At 36.6% G+C, this 24,297-nt stretch overlaps 1 protein-coding gene across 4 annotated transcripts in view; it reads right to left on the bottom strand.

The window, feature by feature from the left end:
* PLCE1 (phospholipase C epsilon 1) overlaps window positions 1–24,297 on the bottom strand; it is a 145,854-nt gene that overhangs the window by 43,275 nt on the left and 78,282 nt on the right. For all 4 annotated transcript variants that reach the window (XM_090145214.1, XM_090145215.1, XM_090145213.1 and 1 more), the window contains exon 5: window positions 8,342–8,658. In XM_090145214.1, the coding sequence (XP_090001340.1) occupies window positions 8,342–8,658 (317 nt within the window). The remainder of the gene's footprint in view (window positions 1–8,341; window positions 8,659–24,297) is intronic.

The following is a 24,297-nucleotide window of genomic DNA, read 5'->3' on the forward strand; positions in this document are numbered from 1 at the left end:
ATTCAGTGTTTTGGGCTACTTGGAAATTTTCACAATGGTAGCAATAGCAGACCTTCGTTAGGGACAGAGAAACCCCTGCCATTCAGGACACCACGTTCAAAGAAGGCTCCAGAAATTTCTGTTCTGATTTTCAAAATTCTCTTTTCCCTTGTATTTTTTTTTAAGAAGGCAACAAAATTGTTAGGGAAGTTTCTGTAGCCTAATTGTGAGAATTAATATGCAGAATTTATTTTTTAACCTTACAATATTTTAATATTTAAAAATAAAACAAATCCTCTCAAAGCCTTTAAACAGGGGAAATCTATTACACACATTCAAAAAATATCATAACCCAGTGTATTTGATAATCCAATCACTGATCTATCACTGACCTAAAGTCATGTCTGCACACAGGCCAAAATCTCCCACTTTGACAGTGGCAGGATATGGCTTATCACTGATGTTCAGTTGCTTTTACTAGCACAGTAAGAAGGACTTTGTGATCAGACATAGAAGAGACATATATGATGGACTCAGTATTTGTTGGCAAGTGATCTTAATGTTCTGTGAGCCACCATTTGCTCTAAGAGAACCCTGCTTCATCCAGCACAGAGGACGGAATAGTCCTTACTGGATGTTGAATTAATATCTGTATCCCAAAATCTGAGGTGGATTTACTTCACTTCTTTTCTTCTTTTAGTCTTCTAATACTGAATATCAATATAACTTGCATGTACATGAGTGTGCGTATATATATATACACTCACGTATAAATATACATAAGTCTGCACTACTATTCATACACCTGCTAGAGAATCTACTACATGAATTTTGGAATGGGAACTGATTTATTTCTTATCTTTCTTTTACACAAATGTAAATGAGGGAGGGAAGAGTAAACTGTTAACAATCTCCACCTATGAAGACCAGCGCTCTCATTTCTAATGCTTTACACTCATTTCCCAACTCTTACCTTTACCATGGCTTTTGCAGCAATTCCTATGGTACATGGGAACACTACATGGAAGAAACAATGTCTTCTACTCTTACATTTTAGCAACTTCTTAATACTCCAAAAATGAAGCATTCGGAGGCACAACTAGCAAGTAGAGCTGTCTGCCTGAGGTTTAATGCATACCATCACTACCAAGGCAAAAAGATTACAGCACAGACCTTCTCTAACACCAAAGATATGAAAATTAACCACGACCACCTTTGTAATTTACTCAACTGCAACCTACTCTGGAGCAAGAAAGATAGTAATTTTAATACTAACAAAATGAGGAGATTCGTGAGAAATTTCTGTCTTTGAAGTCGTTGAATACAAAGCAAGAAGTTGATTTTGCAGCTATCCACAGGAAAAGCATTGCGATATTTCATTTAACCAAGATATTCCATTTTTAGTCATTTTGAGAAAATTTGGAAACTTAAGTAAAACCTGAAGAACATGAAAAAAAACATATAAAACAATAAATAAATACATAAAATCCTGCTACACATCTGATGAAGAGTTATGGCAAGAGGGAAAAGCATACCTTATCTTGCTTAAAAGCATAACTCTTACTCTATCAGTGTAAAGTGTTTTCTCTCTCTTTAAAAGAAAAAATCCTCCACCTTTCACAACACTACAAGGTCTTTCCATGAAATAAAACTCTTTCTGGTGAAAGTTATTTTTAAAAATCTATGGAGAAGATTCATGCTTGTGAGGCTTTTAAAAGCACAATTGCTATGCAGTTAGCACTGATCAGCTGGCAGCCACGAGTTCCATCAGTTCCTTTGTGTCACAGTCTGCTCACACATCCATGAGTGCATACTGATGAACATAAGGATCACAGCATAGACCACAGCACTGCTTTATTTTAAATAAAGGTAAAGGTTCTTTATTAAATTTTTGGGCTCCGGTACAATATGCAACATAATTCTCTGATGCACTTATAAAATCTGAGTACTTAATGTTGCATATACTACAAACAGATGGTTCACTTTAGGTGCTGGAGTGAAATTATGCAACTTTACAAAGAACATTTACCATTTTAAATCTGATCGAACAGTACTCCAAACAAGGACTGGAAACAGTTTGATATTTGTACAAACAAAATCTTTTTAAAAGTATTATGCAAACCCATTTAGGAATTGCAAAGCAATGCTGAACTAAGAGACACAGCATAATATTTATTTGCATTCCATAATTTCAGTAAAATGATATGTGTCTGCTTTCCTAGTAAGGGTTTAAAATCATCTTTAATATGACAGTGAAGAAAAGTTACAGATTTAACCCCCTAAAAATGGGACTATCATTATCACTCATTTTGACTAATAGCCAGATGTTTTATTACATTGGCTCAACACAGGAGTGTCTTAGTGAGTGCTGAGACCACCTCAGTAGCAGTGTTGCACTGGAGTCATTTATATATTTTTTACCTTTTTAGTTATGCTTCTTGGCAACATAATCTTCCCAAAAAATAACTTTATGTATTGAGCAAGCTGCATCTCAGCACGGAATATTAAATGCTTTATTCTAATTTTTTAATGCTTTCTATTACCTGAAGCTGAGGTCAAAAGTTACAAAATACGTTAATATAAAGCAATGCTTGAAATTCTTTAGCATGTTTGCAAGCATACATGCTTACAGCATGTAAATTGAAGTTGTGCTTCTCTGGTTGCTTTGCTGGAGGGAGGCTGAAGAGTGGCTGGGAGTAAAAACCATGAATGTGCAACAGACCAGGAGGGCAAGGATATAAAATAAAACAACCAACGGGTGCCCAGGAGGAGTGTGGGATATGTTCAAGGTAAATCCTGAGTAAGGATCTAAGGACCACAAGGCATGTGGGATGAAAAATACACAGCAATGCACAGGAATCGGAAGAACTAAATGCAGAAGGGAAAGACAGATCAGGCAACAAGACAGAATATAAAGTATCTTGTTACAATTATCTGGGTCTTAAAACCCACTTAGCTGCCATTCTCCTCATCACTCACTAGCTACCAGCATCCTGCTAACTGCAGAATGCCTTTAATAGTTTCATCCCACAGCTTTTATATATCCATGGAAATTAAACTTCTGGTAGTCGTTGAAAAAAATCTGAAAATTGATAAGCAGTACTTAACTGAAGAGGTGTCTCTTTTGAGCTCATGTTATCTTTAAAAACCATTAATCCTTGAAAGCTCTCTTACAGATCTGAAGATGAGCAACTGATGCACTCAGATCCACATTCTTCTCTCACACAGAACTTTTCAGCCATTTGCAAGCTCTTTAGGGCACCCTTCCCCTCCCCCTCTTCTCTCCTTGCAGTCTGGCATATCCTCTTCAGTTGTCTGTAATTCTTTTAGAAGTATGCCTTGGTCTACTGAAATGCCACACTTTGTAACACAACAGACAGATAACACAGAGCGTGGTTCTCTACTGGAGCAAAAAAGTATACTACTGTTATGTGTACAGAATTGGAGAATCCAACAGCCTCAACATACAGCAGCTTTGTAAAGCTACCCATTACTGCGAATTTTAATGCCCAATTTTCCTACCAAACATTAAGTAAAAAACAAAGTCACTTTCCATATGTCCACTTTCTCTTTTAAGTGCATTTTGAAATACTACAAGGATTTTTTGTTATGCTTGCTACACTGTACAGAAAGACTACAATAGCTGAGATTACAATGATTAAAACCTCGCACCCCAGAAAACCCAAATGACCATTGGAAGCACAACAGAAGCTGAAGAACGTATCTCAAGTGCGAAAGAGTATCAGTTAAACGTTTTCCTAATAGTTTTTTAACTTGTCTTTGGGCTTTGTGTATTTGTTAAGTCTAATCTGAACTTCAGAATTAAGGAATGACTGAAGAAAGGCATCTTTTTGATCCTAGTGTTACAACAAAATATTTCCAATAAGCAAATGTTCTGTTTTGTCCACATTTAGACATCCATGAATGTGCTGCCATAAAATAGCTGTAGATGCAGGTCAACACAACATAATTTTCTTTCTTTTTTTTTTTTCTTTTCCTAAATTCAACAAAATTCCTTGCCTGGTTTTCAGTGTTTGATGCCACATTACTGCATTACCCCACCAAAGCAACTGATTGGATCTGTTCTGCACATGTGAATTAGCACCTTGTTAATTGCAGAACACATGGGTGCTTTTTTTTTTCCTAAGCAGAGAAACCTATTTATTTGCTCTTCATTAACTGAAATATGTACATGGCAAATGTATTATGAACATGGCCTCATTTCCTTTGGTTCTTCTCTCGTCCTCAGTAAACAGATCATATTATTACAAAGTCATCTAGATTCATTTTGCAGCGCAGCATGTAATGATAGTGATTTTGTAGTACTTTTCATCTGCATCTCTTTTCCTTCTGTGGTTATCCTTTGTTTTTAACTTTTCCCTTTCCAAATACTGCGTAGTTCACCACATGTTGAAAAGTCCTCTAATTCTTTCATTATTTTTAATTTAACTTTTCCAACTATATCTTAAACAGTAGCGATCAGTCTTTCTATAGCAGCATCACAGAAGTCATTTAAACTTCAGTGGGAATCTCTAACGTGACTTATCATCTACCACTTCTAGGGAAGTCTATACACACTATACATATATGTATACAAACAACAGAAATTTTTAGCATCAGATGTCATATTAACTTCAACACTTCTGAAGCTTCATCAGAGACAGTAAATCCTGAAAACGAACTGCAACTTTGCTGATTATAAGATTTTTTTTTTCCTGTGAATATTTTATTATCCCATGAAATAACAAACTTGAGAGCTGGAATTAGCTCAAATTTTAAGAATATAGATGAAATGTAAACAGAAAATATATCTATCTTTGAAAGTGATTGTATTTTGTGTTGATTTCACACAGCATCCACTTTCTCCCAACATATTTTTGAAACAAGTCATTGAGAGTTCAAGCCCCTTGTCATGGCAGTCACCTCAATTAACACATGAAAAAAATTGTTACTTGGAAACACAGGATAAAACAAGAGGAAATACATAATGTCTGAATGTCCTCCAGTAACTATGTCAAGTCTAAGCCACCCTGCTCTCTAAGGGCAGTTTCTGTTTTCCAGCCTCAACAATACAGTATTTGCCAGCCACAGTGTTTGTGCTACTATTCATGGACTGTTTGACAGCAGCTTTAATCTGAGCTATCCATCTTCAGTGTCTCTCCGCTACTTACTACTACAAGCTTTTTTCCTATCAGTCTTGATAGTGAAACACTGTAGTGGACAAGAGCTCCAACGTCTGTCTTCCCTTTCTAGAGAAAAAAAGACCCGTACCTTTGGAAATTGTTTCTGACGGATCATCAGTACTAATATGGTAGGTGAATCACTTCCAATACTTTAAGTCAAAACACCTTATCCGGCAAATAAAGCAAAAGAAAAGGTTTGTTACAGTCTTCCTCTAGTCTTAGACACTGTGTCCACTCTTACACTACTACGCTATTCCACAAATGAGAGTGGAATTGGAAAAATAACAGCAGTTCTTTAGTATGCATTTGTCTTTAAGTGCCAATTTTACCTACTTGCAGAGGGCAACTTACTTCTGATTTTGTTCTGCATTCTCATAGACCATTTCCATGCCAAACATTTAAGGTTGACCACCCACCATAAACACCTTTTCCTGCATAAGTCTTTTTCCCATTCCTTTTAGACACTATTGAGGTCTAAATACTGTCATTTATGCCCAAAAAACTCCAAGAAGTTTATTGAAATAACACCCAGATAAGAGCCACGAAAAATGAACAGCATACAGTAGTTGACTGCTTGACCTCTTCAGGGCTAACCAAAAGTTAAAGGATGTTATTGAGGGCATTATCCAAATGCCTCTGAACACTGGCAGCCAGGGGACACCAAGCAGTTCTTTAGAAAGGTTGTACCAGTGTTTGACTATTCTCACGGTAAAGAAATTGTGCCACATCCTCACATTCTGTCACTGGCTACTGGAATTTAAGCAATAAGGAATGCTGGTAAAATTGACCTTAGTAAGATACCAACCAAAACTCATTTTTTAAATGGTATTTCAATTATTTAGAATATTCATTACTTTTAATTATTGATTTGTTATATAATAGTGCTCCAGTGCTCAGTGAAAGCTTCCATACAAATGTCAGTGTTTGTTCTATTAAACAATAACAAAATTCATCCACATCACAAAACAGCAACTACTGAGTGTCATTCTAAAAGTGTTACAAGCACATTCTCATTAATGTATACCAGGAAAATGACTAAAAAGCATATTACTACATGAAAAAATTCCCTATAAGCTATAATTGCTCATTGAAAAGAACAATGGCATTAAATGATTTTTTCCCATTATGTGTCAGAAGCCTGTCATCTCAAAATTCATTCTGGCTCCCACATTATAAGTACACTTCAGTATTTCTATAGGCAATGCCAAAATAATCAGCAGGCACTCACTGACTTTTGCCAACAAAAGCATGACTCTTTGCACAAGAATTTTCTTGCCATTTATAAACAAAGACATTCTGGAAGTCCACGCCTGTGATTGGCTGTGGCAACTGATACACTCCGCCATAAGATAAAACAGATAGAAAATACTGATTTATTAGAAACAGTAAATATTTTACAATAACTCTATTTAAACATATAACATCTATGTTTAAATAGGTTATTCTACTCTTAAAATATTTTAATATACTAAATATTACGTGATTTATGCGTCATATACTCAGGAATTCAATGAAATGCTGTGAAAAACTGTCCTGCAAAATCAACAGATGAGTAATGCTAAGCCACAAAAATTGCAAACTCACAACCCTCTTAAATTAAAAGATACTGAACATCTTACTAAGAGACAACTTTGAAGTTAAACTTCATTTTGATACGGAACAATCTCAGTCATTTCTGACAAAACTTCTTAACCACGTATTTGATCTCCAATCCTGTTGACTGTTTCAGTGTCGGAACACACAAAGGTCAATCTCCCATATGCAGCAAACTGCGAAATGCCCCAACCAACTCTTCTGGCACCGTGCCTCACCAAGCACATGGGAAATTGACAACTTCACCGTTCTCCTGCTGCCCTTACTATGGTGATCACAGTAAGAGAAATATCACAGTGAGAAGGGCTGAGCAGAAGCTGGATTTCTTCTCCAGCTATGCACCAGATACAGTATTTTCTAAAATACAGCAATCATAGCTAATGTAAATAATTTTTAGGCTCTGTCTGAAGACCAAATATTATAGTTGCAATTTTTATTTATGTTCCTATAATGGAATTAGGTGCCAGAAGACAACATATTTACAATATTTTAGTTCCTGTATCTAGGGAACATGCAAGAAGCAGGAATACATCAAAATGCTAAATGTTCAGCCTGTGATTCTTTGGTGTTCACCAAACATGAAGTTCTTACATCTTCTGCTCTATCTACTTAATTTTGTGCTCTCTTCTTGATACTGCACAATTTTTATCTCTTATTTAAGAGGAAGGATGCCCTGGATAAGAAACTAAAAAAGTAGAAGTCAAAGCCATCTTCATTTTACTCAATTACTATGAATTTAAAAAGTTAATATTGTATGTGGTTCACACAACAAAAAGAAGGAAATTACTCAATTTTACTGCAGCTGAAACCAGTGAGACCTGAGGTTTTATTCAGATTTTTCTGTGTGTTAGGTCAGGTTTTTTTTTTTTGTGTGTGTGTGTGTGTGTGGTTTGTGAGTTTGTTTTTGTTTTCTTAGCATGCTTGGGTTGTTTTCATTTCCTTATTTCAGATTTCTATTGAGTTTATCAAGAGATCACCTTACTAAAAATAAGGAAAAAGAAAGAAAAGTTCTAGTAAACAGTTCAGGATTTGATTCATGCAACCGTGTCATGACAAAGAACAACACTTATATACTGTCCTTCAAAACACACACAGCAATACCATAAATAAGTAAACATTGCAGGTTAGCGTAGTTACGTTATACAGAACACAGAAATTTGTAGTTTATAATACTTCTGTCCTGGCTCCTAAGATCGTGCTTAGTCTACAAAAACCCAAAACAAATAAATAGAACTGCTCCTCAGCAAAATAATAAACTGACTGAAAGATAACCCCACTCAGTCAGAATAAAGAAATGTATGTCTGCAACTGTTTTCTTCCCGTTTCCTTTGCCACATGCAACACAAGCTTAGGTTGCAGTTTTCCAGACTCACTGAGCAAATTGGCCATATTTCCTCAGTGGAAATTACTTAAACTCACTGTTAATTTACATGTTAAAAAACTGTCCTTACAGCTCTTCTCTCTTTTATCCCTCTTCTCTGAGGGATAAAAAACGAACCAAAACAAACCAACACACAAAAACAATGACTAAGTCACATACCAGGTAACAAAACTTACAAAAAAGTAATTTAAAGGTTTTGTCTTACCTCATTAAATCTCGTCACGAGATCTTCTACAGCATTACGTTCACCATTTGGGGAAGAAAGAATAGTAGCAGATATGGAAGCTTTAATACAAGGAAGCTTGCTTTGACACTCAGCGTTACCCAAATCCCTGGTCAAGAAGCAGAGGTAGTCAATGGGTAAGACTTTCCGGTAGAGCTCCTGCTCCTGTTCAGTGAGAATGCTGGCAACCTCCTCTGGGAACTGAATGAGGTGCTGCAGGTCAATGAGCTCCTTGCTGATACCAGCCACGTTGGAGGGAAGGACACTGGAGCCAGCCATAGATGTACACGCTTGACGTTCTGAAACAAAACAAATAAAAAATTTATTAGGTTTCTCCTTTAACTCTTGGATCGGGCTGTGCAAAAGTAAGACAACTTGTTCCCGCTGCTCTTTTAAGCCGCTCATTCATTTACTCAGCATTATAGTATTTTGAAATTACTTCATATTTAAACAACCTAATACATTCCTTCCTTATACATCTATAAAACTACAGCGGGTAACGGGATCTTCGAAGATTGTCAAGCTCCTGTCAAAATGTGCTCGCTTCTTGACTTATCCAAACACCTGCTGCAAATACCTGCAAGTCATGCCCAAAGGATCATTTTGACTCTACTTCACCTCCATGTCAGAGTCTGTAGTAGAGACTGAGGCAGTGGGAGTCTCTTGGCTCAAGAAATAATGTACAATGATATAGCAAAACCCATGCAGTTAGTGCATTTCTTCACATTCCTCTTACTGTAAAATACAACTCATCTGAACTCACTGTGCAAAGTGCAAAATTACAAAATATTTTTCATTCTTCTGGGAAAATGCATATATTTGGAAGTATGCATGTTTTATCCATTATTACAAAAGATTCATGGTAGTTTTATAATATCCTAACAGCAACATCCCCAGAAAAATAAAACTTTTCCTAAGATGGAAGAAGCCAAGCTTTGTAAGACCATGTGGGAAGCCTGAAATATCAACACAATAATTCCAAAATAGTGAGTATGAGTCTTCTGACTTGATAAGTTTAGAATGGGCACTCTGAACAATAATTTTTCGAAAATTACTTAAATATATAAACAGTCATATTAGTATATTTCTTCCCAGGAAGAAAGAGTTTATTTTTCAGTGTTGCTTATACCTTTAGAGGTTTTTTGTTCACATAATGGATTATACACTCCAGATCTACTTTGTAACTTGACTTTTTTCATATCAACGTATTCTCATTTCGCACATGGTGCACATCTCCCTTCTGTTCTCTAAATCAAAATGTTCATACTGACTGATTACAATTCATTCCCTTGTAGCAAACAAAATATGCTACATGATTTTTCCCTGGCTATATTCTTTTTACATAAAATCTATGATCAAAAAAGACAGAAAAATGCCTTTTCTTCATATAGTTCACAAAAGGTTGGAAGATAAATTACACCAGACCTAAATAAAGTCGTTGGGCTAACAGAACCTGTTGAGAAATTGTCAAGTACTTAAACACTTCGGAAAGAGCCAAGGAGTAATCATTTCTGTGCATAGACTGCAAAGAAAAAAGTAATGGACTTAATTTGCTGTAAGAAAAATTCCAGTTAGACAGTACAGAACAGATGCAACTCCAAGGACAGTACAGATATCAAGAAATCTGTCACTGAAACTCCTGCAAGAAAGATCAGAGAAAAAGACAGTTAAGAACACCATATTGCTGTGTCGATCCTGTTTTGGGCAGGGGTTGAATCGCTGTGAGTTTCTAGGCTTTCTTTCAGTAGCTTTAGTTCTACATGGGGCTTCAGTTCTTCTCCAGTTTTGTTTTCCACTTCATTTTATGCAGAACAGTTCTGCCTTCTTTAGTAAGAAAAAGCTCTTGAAAGCTCATTTGGACTGTTTTTAACTTTATAACAGAATTTAAGCATGTGTAAAAATAAAAACAGTGCTCATCTGATATCATAGAAGTTGCACATTTGCGTATATGAACTGAACTGTCACCATCAGAAGCAGAAAAAAAGAAAGAAGAGGATAAGGAACTCACAACAGAAAATCTCTTTCCATCCATTTGCCCCCAAAGACTCCTTTGCAATTCATACACCTCCCAGGCAGGATGAGCAGCCAGGCAGAGAAGCAGAGAAGTGCTGTTGTGTCAGCCTCTCCTGTGCCTCATGCTACAGCCAGGGTGTACAGGCTGAGCCTGTGCTGGCATTCTACTTCGTATTAGCTACATGCTTTTGAATGGAATCTTGCAAACAGCCTCACTTATAGTGCTGCATCTTACAGTCTTAAGATCACAGAAGCTGGATCCTTGTCAGATAAAACAACAGCCTCATGGCTGAACAATCTGCTCCCAGGGGGCAGTTAAAGTATCCCCACTGCCAACAAGCCCCCACCATCAGTGGCACCAGGTTCTGGGCAGGACTGAGCTCAGCATGGGTAGCTCTGTAGAACTAGGCTTGGCTGCAGGAGATCACAAAGCACATGAGACAAGACTGGTATGGTTAATCTAATGTCACAGAAATACTGATGCTTTACAGATTCAACATTGTTTGGCAACTACAGTTACAGACACTTCATTATTATCTATCAATATTATAGCAAAGGAAAGCATAACACCATAAGGACTACCAGTCAAGTAGCAACTGAGGTAGAAGGAAGAATATATGGTTGAAGATGAGCTATTCCCCAGTGCACTGCTTGCTGATGAGATTTTGAATGCTTGAAAGGAATCCTTAAGAGTTTACCTTCTCCATTGCAATACCAACAACAAAAACTCTCCATATTCACACTTTCAACAGGGCTACACTGCATATTGTCCCAGAACTGCCATGCCTAGGCATAGCTCTCCTCACTGCTGCTTCTTACTGCTTCCCACATCTAAGAACAAGGCCCTGAACAATGAAGGGAGCAGATGCAAGAGGACTTATCCACAGTGCACTGCTAGACTCCCTGAAACTGCTGGAAATGTATCATCCAAATTTCATTTTACTCACTGCCCATTGATCAAGACCAGCAGAAAGCTAATGCATTTTCAGTGCATTTTCAATGAAACTGAGGGACAGCACCATGCTCTATTGCAGCATCTTCGAAAGACAGCTTCATTTTAACAAGAAAACCAAACTCTCAGAAGAAAATCTTATCATGGAAGCTAAGATCACTGAAGTCACAGTGCTAAATATGATCAGCCACCATTACTGCTGCACTTGGAAGGAAATACAAACTAAACAAACTCTTGCTGTTTCAAAAACTGAATTGCAGACTAGTATTTTTAAGTCTTTGTTAAAATGAAAGAACTAAAAAAGCATTCTGTTTTTAAAGCCCAAGAAAGAAGCCACTGCAGCAGAGCACTGCTGATATCCAAGGAGAGGAGCACAGCCAAGCAGAACTGTAAAGGCTCATACCTCATGGCTCAAGTGTGGATATAAATAATGAGCAAGTGGAAATATAACTTATTTCTGTGGAATATTTTTACACCTATAAATACATCCATAATTCGCATCCTTGCACACACTGACTGTTGATATACGTCACCCCTCCAGAATCTGATCTTTCATCTTTCCCTCTTCCAGCCTCCTGCGTTCTGTCACAGAAGATCCAGGATCCCCACTCAGCTGCACTACCCTCCCACCCATGATTTACACCCCGCACAAAAGTCTCCTCCTACACTCTCTCTCCCTCCGTACTAATCTAGCCTTTTTTTTCCTGGACTGTTTGTTTCTTTTTCCTGTCTGTAACTTTCACAATTTTTCATGCCAGGAACTGATCTGCATTGCTCTGTTTGCTGGTTTCTGCTGTGAAACTTCCTATCACTCCCATCTACAAGTCCTCCAGCTTTCAGTTGTCTCCCTCAGGAAACAGATGCTATCTTTCTGCGCTTCAAAGAAAGACCAGGTCTTGGGATTAATTTGCAGAATGAAACTGCTTTCAGGCCAAAATCACAGATTTCCTTCTTAGAGTTAAGGCAGGACATAATTCTCAATAAAAGTAGAGAATCAGCTGCCTCTGCAGCAAGTTGCAATATTCTTTGTGTGCTGCCATGTCAAGTTGTAGCTAAAACTGCAGGAGAAAATGGGAAAGACCTTCACTATTCATTTGCAAGTTGTCTAACGCTGGAGTTGACAGATTCGTTTATCCTTTTGATAAACAATCTAAGCAGATAATCTTTTAAAGAGCAAACATTGCTTCTATTAATCAAAACAAGATAACCTCTGGCAAGCATTAAAAGAGGACTCACAGGTTGACTTCATTTCTGATACGCATGGGAAGAAAATCCCTCATCTTCTCTAACAAAAGAAGGGGAGAAAAATACAGAATCACTGCTTTAGGGAATTATTCAGCCCCAGCACATCAAAAGCTCTTGAAAAAATGCTATCTGAAGAAATTGTTCATTTTGCTTTTTTTCAAAAAAGAACATTTACAAGATTTTACTATGGAGTTCTTGCATCAACAAATAAGCACTCAATTATTATTAGTATAAAACTTAGAATTTTCACATATCTTTAATTTGTCTATGCTGAATAAACAAAGTCCAAGTAGGTAAAACAAGTTTAAGTAGGTAAAACCCCTGTGAATGCGTGTTTGTGTGTACATGAAAGTTCCAAGATAGTCTTGAAAACCTGGATTTTTGCTGATCTTTTCTTTATTGAACTGTATTATGTTTGTGTTTGATATATGAGCATGAGACTGATTTGTGATTTTTTGAAAATGAAAAACAAGGAGCTCACTTTAATGAAAAATGAAAAGATACTTTCATCAATAAAAACATTAAAAATTCTGCTGGAAGGCCAGTGTTAATTACTGTAATCTTTCATATTTTTTCCACATTTCTATGTTCTACTAAACACAGTCCTTGTGCGACATGCAGTACTTCCTAGCAACAAGAGCAAAACGATCTGCTTATTTACCATATTACTTGTAAAGCTAAAATTAAAAGGTGCTTATTTTTTAGATTTTATTTCATCATTCATACAAATGATTTGCTGATACACAATGTGTTATAAATGTCGAGCTGCTGCCATCAGTCTTCTCTAAGCAGAAATTCAGTATTGGCTTTCAGAAAATAAACAGAATTCATAGAAAGACAGAAGGAAAACAAATATCACCCTGACTGTAACCACACAAATGTCAGAAGTGCTAATCCTGCCCAAAATTACCATTGCCAACCATTCAATTTGTACTTTGATAAAATCACATCACTTTCCATGTGAATTCTGACCAAGTAAGGACAGTGGCACAGAATTACTTTCATCCAAACTCAAATACATTAACTCTTTAAACTGATACGTGTAGGAATGTGCTATGCATCGTTGCAGAGAGAATTCACCCAGCAAAAAGCCACTTTCTTCTTGAGATAAGCACAATTTGAAAAGAGTAAATTTGTCAATAAAATGAAAGCTGACTTTCAGAGAAGTCTGGTGATTTGACAAATGAGGTTATAGGATTTGTCTTAGTTTTGTTTCTAGGCTGCTTTTCCTTCTGCATTGCTCTTGAGAAGAAAAACAAAAAGTATTCTCTATTATTCAAAATCAGTGGTTTGAAAATGATAAAAGCGAAAATTAGAATCATTAAACAAATGTTCTCTCTCTACAAGGCTCCTGGGAGAAGTTCCTCTGAAAACCAAGTGTTCTAAAGCAGAAAACAGGTTTCAATAACCACAACAATAAAAGTAATTATCAAGGATATTATGACATCTTATTATTCAGTTGATAATAAACTGATAATAAACATTGTGTCCATGAAATTATACTGCTGTGACTGAAATTATACAAGATTCTTAGGGGATTGTTTTTTTCAGTCATATTAAAAGGCAATGTGTACTATAAGTATCTACATCAGTAAAAAAAAATATTCCCACTGTATCACTATCATGCAATAACTGGATCTTAATAGAAGTGTTTTTAGCAAACAATGCTGCAGACATCATCCCAACTGTTCCTCTGCAATGTGCATTACACTTACAATGAAAACATGAAAAAGAGACAAAGGTGAACAACTGTCAATATAGATAATACAGAAGAATTCTGCCCAAAAAAGAGCAAGAATACAATAAAAGCTTTTCCAGAACAGAAAACACTTAGATATGGAGTGTATGGCAGTTTAATTGAACACAAGCTTCAGATACAGATCATTATAACTGCGTCCTATAGGCTGTGTCCTATCCCAGTACTGCAGCAACCGAAACAGCGAGTTTATTCATTTCCTGCTCTTCTGCTGTATAATTAAAAACATATCTCTATCTTTTAATGAACATGAATTTACTGCCATCAATTTGGAATGCAAATAACTCACTCCAGTATTGAAGGGCTGATATTAAATTCAGTAGGTAGGTTGCCATAAAACATTATCAAGGGCAAATTCAATTTCACTGCAGAAATAACTGCAATCAGTGGATCTTATTTATTCTGCAAATTTACTTATGAGTCAAGTAATCAAAAAATCGAAGACCTACACTTTCTCTCTCAGTATCCCTAAACCAAGCAATGTGAGTTACCTCTTAAAACTGTGTGCACTGTAAATTAATAGCAGGGAAGCAGTGGAACCATAAGGCATTCATGCTAAATGAAATTGGAGATTAGTATGACCTGAGCATCAGTGAGCAGAAGATAATACTCTGAGAAAAGGGAGATTCCCAGATGGTGATTTGAAAAAGAGGAGATTAATTTACCCAGGGTCTGTAAGGAAAATAATACGTTTTCAAAACCAGTAACATCACAGACACACTCTGGATGCACTTTTTCAGGTTTGAAACAGAAACAGCAAACTTCACAACGCGTTTGTGAATACCTGCTCCAAGTTTAATTTGACTGTGGTAATAACAAGACAATTGGAGAAGGGGCTCTCCAGTGCTGCAGCCATGAGTTATCACAGCAGGCCAGATTAAAAGACCATTGGTTTCTACAGAACAGCGGGGAAAAGGTGGACAACCCTGGAGAAGTCAGAATTTTGCTGGAAATAGTTCCCTAAGAAACTGTAATGCCTGAATAAATATGTAGGTCACTCCAAAAGTAATGCCTCCTATTTATTTCTGTGGAAACTACAACAGATACAAAGAGCACAGAAACACTGTAGAGCAAATTCTCAGCTATTTTTCGCTAGTAAATTCTCACACTATTTTTCCACACAGTCACCACCACTAGCTATGCATCTTCACCAGCAATGAACCAGAGCCTGCATGCTGGCAGAGGTGACCCACTGTTGCCACAGCTGAAATGCACTACTCACTGTCACTCTGTGCTCACATCTACTGCTTGGTCTCCATAAACATGCAACAAGCATCCATGAATGTCAGTGGGTGCCATTTTTCCATATGGAGGAATTCAGTGACACATCTTTGCTTCATATACACTCCCATGACAGACAGCATTGTGTCAGACTGCCCCTCTGCTACCATCTGTCACACAGCAACAACATGTAATGGAATACTGGTGGGTTGGTTCAACCTCTACTGTCATACCACCCACCAACATCCACATCTGTTATTGAGGGCCAACATAATAAACTAGGAGGCATTACTTTCAGAGAAGCCTTTGTATTTCTATTCAGGCTGAGATTTTATCATTGAACAGAGTCATGAAACCCCTGGAGAGGATCTGACAAAAGGCAGCATCACAGTGAGGTATAAGTGAATTAAACTACAATTGCATATCACTAAATCCTGATCTCATGAGCTGTGCAGCACAGCGGCTTTTGCCAGAGACAAATACATGCCGTGACTGTAACCCTGGCAGCAAATTACAAATGACTGCTTATTCCTAAAATCAGTTCTTGCTTTAGGAAACAGCAAAGGATTCTGTTTTGAAAAGCAGGCTCATCTGTGTTCTCCTACAGCATCAGTCAAACAAAATCCTAGAAAAAAGTGAAGTTGTGAACAGTTGGAGATACAATCTTCCTTCACCCATTCTGATTGAAAATGAATTTCACTAAACAAATGGCATACGCAACAGGACTGCTGAGACATGTTTAGACCTGGGAAATAATAACTGTTTTTGTTCTGTTTTTACCACAAAGATATGCATACACTATCACAGGGCAAAACTTATGCACAGAAAAGCATTAATTCAAATTCTGAAATTGTTTAAAGAAAACTAATATGAAGTTTTAATTTATATATTAATGTTGAATTAACAGGTACATAACAGTCCTTAGGTTTTTCAGATGTTCCTTCTGACAAGTATGAATTGAAAAGCCATTTAAGCACTGTTTGTGAATCAATTTAGATGACCCTGTGTGTAATCTAAATGTACACACACTGACATACTATACAGAAGGAATTTAAAGTGAATTATCACCATGACTTCACCTGAGACTGCCATGCCTGTCTCCAGCATCCATGGTGTACAGCTATGAAGTGCCTTGTGCAATTACATCTACGCTGCTGCTCATATAATGGCTGTGCAGCCCAGAGATTTACCACTCTGCTAGCATGAGTCATTCACAGAAACATTGTGCAGCATAGAAAAGATAAATTTGTCTGTTTATCTCTGAGTTACCACATACTGTCAACACGATTAACCAAGCATTTCCAGCTCCACACACTCTTTGGCTGGTACTGGTTACAGCTGATAGAAACAATCACAGACCTGACCATAAGAAATGCATGAGTTGGTTTTGCTTCTGACTGTATTCTCACTGGAAGAAAAAAAAAAGATGCAGATAGTGGCTTTTTAACAGTAATTTTCACTATGTCAAAGCAGCAGCAGATCTCAGAAAAAGTCATGTTTTGTGCTGATTTCCTAATTGCTTTCCAGTTCAGGACAGCTGGCAAAGTGCTGGGGAATGTGTCCTCCTGCAGATACATGGGGACAATTAGCAGTGCCTCCAGAATATCTGCAGAAGAATCAGTGTGATACTATGGGTTCGACCAGGCAGCAAACATTTCTAGTGTGTCTGAAATAACAAGCTCTGAAGATAGGACTGAACAGGTAACCACCAAAGCAAATGGCTACTTTAGTTACAATGGGCACTTGGTCTGATGCAAGAGACTGGTTTGGCTGGCACAAATGCTTGTTCACAGACCTTAAGGAGGGATGAACCAGCAGCATTTGTATTGCCAAAAGTCTGAAGAGATTCACACTTACATTTATACAGAAAGCAGCCTTATTGCTTCCAGTGTAAATGCCTGACAATGGGCCACCTGAGCCCTGCTATTTTTGTTCACCTCCTACTGTGGCTCATGAAACTTCATACATCTGATTTCAGAGCACCTGCCAAAAGAAGGTTAATTACAAATTTGGTGGATCAGCAGTGAGTGTGCAATCAACTGGTTGAAAATTAGATCCCAAAAGCTATTTGACACCAACATGGCATCTGCCTTGCTGCACCTCACACTGCAACAGATTTAAAAGTAACTTCTAGTCACCTTGGCAAGTGACATCACTACAGTGCAAAGATGACAGATTTCACTATTACCAAATCAGTGTTTTCAGAGATGGTTTAAGGACCAGGCGATGGATAAGACAATTCAGTTCCCTCACCAGATTAAGGGTAGAATTTTCACTAAATTTCAGGCCAATAAAATTTTTCAAGCTAGTTCTGGAATTACATCTGTTTACGCAAAGATTACATCCAGACAGCATGCCAGGTGATGGCAAGGGGCAGAAAGTTTCAGGAACTACTGACTGAAGTCTGAGTTCTTCCACAGCGAAAAATTCTCAAAAACAGAAGAGGAACAAGATACTCAAGGGGCAGGAGCTTTCCAATAATTTCAGATGGTTACTAATTTTCTCATTGCTTCATCTCAGTATTAAAAGGAAGCCAAATACTCCTGTTTCAAAGAGGTATTTTTCTTCAACATAGGAACAGAAATACATAATCCATGCTCTCTGGGGCATTATTTGAATGCCAGTGACAGCATAACTCTATATCAATCTCAGTGTCATAGATTACAAGAACAAGCAGTGTATGCTGAAATAAAAATCCCTGTTTAGCTAAGCATTAATATATCAATAAATAAACACTATGCAAATCTCACTTGAAACAACAAAAAGGATTTGTATGTTGAAAGATTTTATGAACACACAAATCCAAAACCTAGTTTGTATCAACAGGATATACAACTGTGGGATGGTAGAGGAACTTCGATGATTTCTGTTTGTTTGTTTTTTAACTTTCACATGTTAAAGCCTAAGACATTTCTTTTATGTTGACTGTTCTTAAGAAAAGAATTTTATGGGGCTTACCATCTAAATCCTTTCAAATTATACTAAAATTTCATCTACTGTAACAACAGTTAAGGATGAACACCTCCCAGATTATGCTGAGGCAATGTTTTGGTTGTCACTTTCTATCCAACCTACTCAGGAGAACCATCTCTCCTTCTAAGTATTCTTCCAGGCATAACCTCAATTCCCCTGTCTTCCATTTTAAAATCTCACTGTGGCTTAGATTACTACTATACAAAATGGTGGTTGGATTGAAGCAATGGTGACCATTCAGTTCAACTCTTCCTATGGAGAGATACAGAACTGCTTATCTTCTGGTAACCTGTGACAAGACTGCACTGTCAATGATTATCTGTCACACCATTCAATCTTGCTGTCTTAAATTATGCTGTAATAGCAGCTACTTTGAAGAATTTCTTCAGCAAATTCAGATGCTCCATGCGCAGATTATGGCTGCTGTGAGCGGAAAGAAATCCTGCCTGCATGCTGCCAGGCTTGGTGTTGAACCGTTTCAGATTTTTCCTTATTTTCCTGCAATGAAATCTCATCGAATGAATCCTCTCCTCGGCCAGCCTTCTGGAGATGTTTTTTCACAATATTCTGCTTTCACATACAGTTCATTAATCTTTCTTCTAAAGGCTGGCACATTAGTAGCCTATCAGAATCTTGAGCTTCTGACAATATGGCAACACATTAACTAGCAGGACAACTCTGTACGCAGCATCTGTATTCAAAAGCTTTTAAAATACTGGATAGAAAAACAGTGTACTGCATGGAATGTTAAGTTCAAATGCTAAATAAACATATATATAAATTACTAGATAAATTACAGCACCTAAAAAGAATAGTTGAAAGGGAAGACTTATGAGTTGACTTTGGAGGAAAATAAGCGTTTTAGAGAAAGAAGTGCATGATTCCCATTGCAAAAAGAACAAGTTTCTGCCTGAGTTAAAACAGAACCCAAGCTATAACATCATCCACAAAAACTGATACAAAATACTTCCAAAATCATAGCACAGTTTCTGTGCACTGACAGAACAAAATAAAACACATCTATCTCTGTGTTAACTTTCCAAAAGAGAAATATCTAATGGTTACACAGAGCACAAGAACTTCAGATCAGGTTCCAATATTTGAATATTTTGGACAAGATGGATGAATTTTTTTTTTTTTTTTTTTTTTTTCTTTCCCCACATAGATACAGTGGGGAAAAAAAATTCTTAGGTACCCATTTCAGCTGAAGCTTATGATCTTAATTTTCATATTTACCTCTTTCCAATTATGAAGTCAAACGAAGAGTAGCTGTAGTAAGTCACAGCACTCACAATGCAAATAACTGTAAGACCACAGCAACAGACATCTTGAATGTTCCAAACCTCATCTTAGAAACCCTCCTTTCTAGCCTGGAGCTGCTGGATTTCCATGCTGGCAACCTCTGCATTTAGTTAATAGTCTGCTGCAACTTGCTTCTCAGCCGTAGAACTTCTACCAGCCATCACAAACACAACCCCAAAATGCTTTCTTGGCTTTAAGATCGTCAGAAATACATTTCACAACAAACATCATCCTTTCTACTTTGGTCTTACCTTGAAGGCCAGGCTACATGCAACTACAGACTTATCAAAGACATTGGGGAAAGACAAGTATATTTTCCTATCTTGTCCAGCTACTCAAATAGCACAGAGAATAGGAAAGCTTAAGTTCAAGGAACTATTTCAATGAAAATTGTTTCACTCTGGAAAACAATCATTAAATATAGTCCTTTAAGGTAAAAATAATACAAAAGGTCTCTACAACTTCAGCGTCACACACAGTGAAGGAAATAGCAAAGCTGTTCATGACATCAGCAGTAAAAATGAAGACCAGATGCCAAGCTGAGAAATTGATTTTAATGACAGTGTTGTCAAGGAATTAGGTGAGAATTGTGATTTGATAAATGGACGGTCTTAATGATTAATGTATTTTTCCTTTTGAATCTTCATATAAATGTTATCTGATGTGTGACAGATTCTACCACAGTTTCCACACAAACCAAAAGAGGCAAATCAGCTGCATAAGGTATTTCTGCTGTTATTCTTAGTGATTATTGGAATAAAATGAATTCAAGTCATGTCCAGTAAAAACAAGACTTGATTAACTGTTCCCAATTTAAGCCCTGGAGTTTAGCAGTGAAAGAATTTTAAAGGAACGTAATACACTTGAAAAATGTTTGATCAATTCAGAGGTTTCATCACTCTGGCCTGCTCTCAGCATTTACTCAAACGGATTTCGAAAATAACATTAGTTTGAGATCTGTCCTCTATGTAATTATTTCACAGAGAAAGGAGAGAGAATAGAACTCCTAACAGAAAACACTGTTGATAATCAGTTGTCCTCAAAGTATCTTTGTGTGATTTGCTAAGAAACTGCACTCATCCTTTATATATTGCATTTTATCTGACACAAATTCAACTTATGATCCCTGTATCTGTAGAAGAAATGCTCCATCACAGATCTTTGCCAATTAATTTTGGGAAGAACTCTGTATCTCATTTTTCTGTGGGCTCTGACCACTCCATGATGTGAATATTTTGTAAATGGGAGAATCATTACACCCAACAGCTTCACATTTTGAATGAAAGTAAAATTCAGGAAATCTTTCTGAGTTTAAAATCACAGTAATAATTACTTACATATAATAACTCCTAAGACATTAGATATGCCTAATACAGAAGGTAGCAGGATGTATCAAGGTATCAGTCAATAAAATGAAATAGAACATTACTGTGGCAATAATTTTCTATTACTTAAGCCGGCAGTGGATAACAGGAAAAACCCATGAAACAGTATGGTCTTTCAAAATGCTGTTATAACAAAGTATTTTTTATAACAGAACTTAGAAAGATTCTTAAAAGAAGGGTTGATAAGAGTAGTGAATTCTGCACTGCTATAAAGAAATATTTATTACAGTGCAGTAATTCTGCCTCTGGGTTCAAAACTCACTATATAAAGGAAAACCTGAAAGGAATCTCATACATGACTAAATGCATGAACCAAAGACACACTTGAACAAAATACCAAAACATAGAGAAAAATGATGAACTAGAAATAAATGAATTGGTTTCACAACAGAATGAAGGGCCATTTAGCACAGAACACTTCATTATTAAAGAAATGGCACATGGTATTTCAAGAAATTCTAAGTGTTCACTGGGATTGGTCAAAAAGAGAGGAGGTTGTTTTAGAAGTGAAAATAAATACACAATCAGCAAACAGGAAAACCCTGAGAAACTTTCCACTTCTATAGTGACCCAATCAATACATAGCTGCATTTCTTTCTTGTATGGGAGTTAAGTGTGATCTATCTTCAAAGCTAGCATTAAAACAGGCACATCCATTAACTAATGCAAAAGCAATTTTGGATTATACAGGCACAGTCTCATTGAGTTAAGCATGCGTGCTTTAAAGGAATATACTTAGAATAAAAGGTATTTTGGCTTAAAAATTATTTTAACAACTAATAAATGTCTTTGATGTTTAGAGCCATAATGAAAATAATAGAAGAGGATATAAAAAGAAGACAAATAACTAGAAACAGGTTTTACTCTTTCTCTGAGAAACTAATTCTGTTCTTTTGCTTCCCCATCTAATTTGGGGGAAAGAAACCAATGTCTCTGTTTAGAGCAGCAGCAATCCTCCTGGTTATCCCTCTCTCACATTCCTTCCTAAGATGCATTTTCAACATACGTCTCCAGTGTAGGATAATAATTAGTACAGCTCTTGTAGCTAATTCTGAGTACAGAACAAAATTGCATAATGTGTTTATACGTTTACACAAATGAAAGAATCTATTAGATATTTTCTTTCTTTCAGAATGCAGTTTTCAAATTTTGAAAGCTAACCGTAGGAAGCACGTTTCAATGCAAACATTTAATTAATTCAATTACCAAAAAACTTTCAAATGAGTTTTAACAGGAGGCATTCTTAGCAAGTTTGGTTTCCTGTATAAGGAAGATGATGGGAACCTAGCAATAATAAGTGCATTAATTTATGAAGGATTAGCATCATTTCACAACTTCCCATCACATCACATCATGTATATGGTGTTATACCACGTCTGTCTGTGTTCTAAGAAAGTACTGCAGCCAGCAAGCTATTCTTAGCAAACTTTCTAGAATCACCGAGACTTTAAAGGATCCAATCACTTTAAAGGATGCTGGGAGACATTTTAAAATGAAAGAGAGAAATTAAAATCAGCAAAACCTTTGTTCAGGAGCCTCCCACTGAACAGAGCCCATGAAATGCAAGGACACTTTGTTTCTGTGGCCATATCTATAACCTCATCACTCCAATATGAACCACAACAGCAGTGCAGTCCAGACAAAAACTCACAAATTTTACTACAGGCAACAGAGAATTTGGTGTAAGCAGTCGCATAGCTGGGTTGACAGTAACTTCTGACATGAGCTCGGAAAGTAGACACTACACAGACATCACCAACCATAAGTCTGACAGATATTTGCCATAAAACAAATGACAAGGAGAAGTTGTAGCAATCAAATCATGATTTAAAGTAATTTAATCTAGCCTAGACTGACTTCTGTCAAGGATGGTTAGATGCAATGAAATCAATCCTGATATGACACAAAGGAAGGAATAATTCTTAAAATTTTATTAACTCAAACATAAAAATGTACTGCATGAAATCCTGACTCCGTTGATGTCACTGGCAATTTTGCTACCAACTGACAGGGCCAAGATAGCACCTTATCAATGTTTTCCTCATGCTGTGAACCCCTACTGCTAATACTCTAATTCTAGTCACTTACATGTGTGCTAGCAACAGAGTCTTATGTTCAGCATACACACCCATGACAAAAAGACTATTAATCACACCAAAAACTCTTCTTGACTGTACAGCCAATAAGTGTAGAAATGAGAACATAACATACATTAAGAAAGTGTATCATTATTTGTGAATAAATAACAAGTCAATATGATTTCTCTATTTGTGAAATTGCTTGCATTCTGTATAAAATTAAAGCCCTCAGCATATATTTAAAATACTTCTTCAGGAGAATTAATTAGTATTCCAAACAAGTAAATAAAAAATATTTTTCCAAATCAAAAAAATAGATTCCAAGAAATTCTAGTTATTTTATTTCAGAATAGCATTTGGTTTGAACATGCATGTATCTTAAGCTCTTTAAAAAATCTTTCTGTACTTCTTGATAAGCTAGTAAAATGACTTCCTTGTCAATATTCTCAGAAAAAAAGAAAAAGGTCAAAAAAAAGCACTGCTCACGTGCAGGTAACCTACGTAAATACACACAAATTACTACTGTCAAAAGCAAAATTCACCTACTACATATGTCAGCAAATAGAAGAGCAACTCTGAACTTCCATGGAATACAGTGGTGTGACCTAAAATTAAGCTTGTCAGAAAATATTGAAGCTTTTGCAACTCCTATATGAAAAAATAAATCTCAGTAACTGAAAAGTATGGCAGTATTAACAAACTACAGTATTTAAAAATTATCCATAAAGGTACTGGAAAGGAAATACCTCAGCAACACAATAAGCATACCTAAACTGTCAGTGAACTTAGAACATTTCCATTGAATGAAATACTCAAATTCATGTAGATTAGAGCAATCAACAAAATATGCACAAGATTCTCAGCTGCTCCAAATATACTTCAGTAGATGCATTCATTCACACAATGCACTCATAACAGACACCGGCACATGCGCCATGAGTTCAGTCTTTTGGATATTGCCTCTCTACATTCGGATCCAGTCAATTTAATTAAATTGTTCAGCTGAATTACTT

Source organism: Phasianus colchicus, chromosome 8, assembly GCF_987193195.1.
Source record: "Phasianus colchicus chromosome 8, bPhaCol1.hap1.1, whole genome shotgun sequence".
Classification (NCBI taxonomy): Eukaryota; Metazoa; Chordata; class Aves; order Galliformes; family Phasianidae; genus Phasianus; species Phasianus colchicus.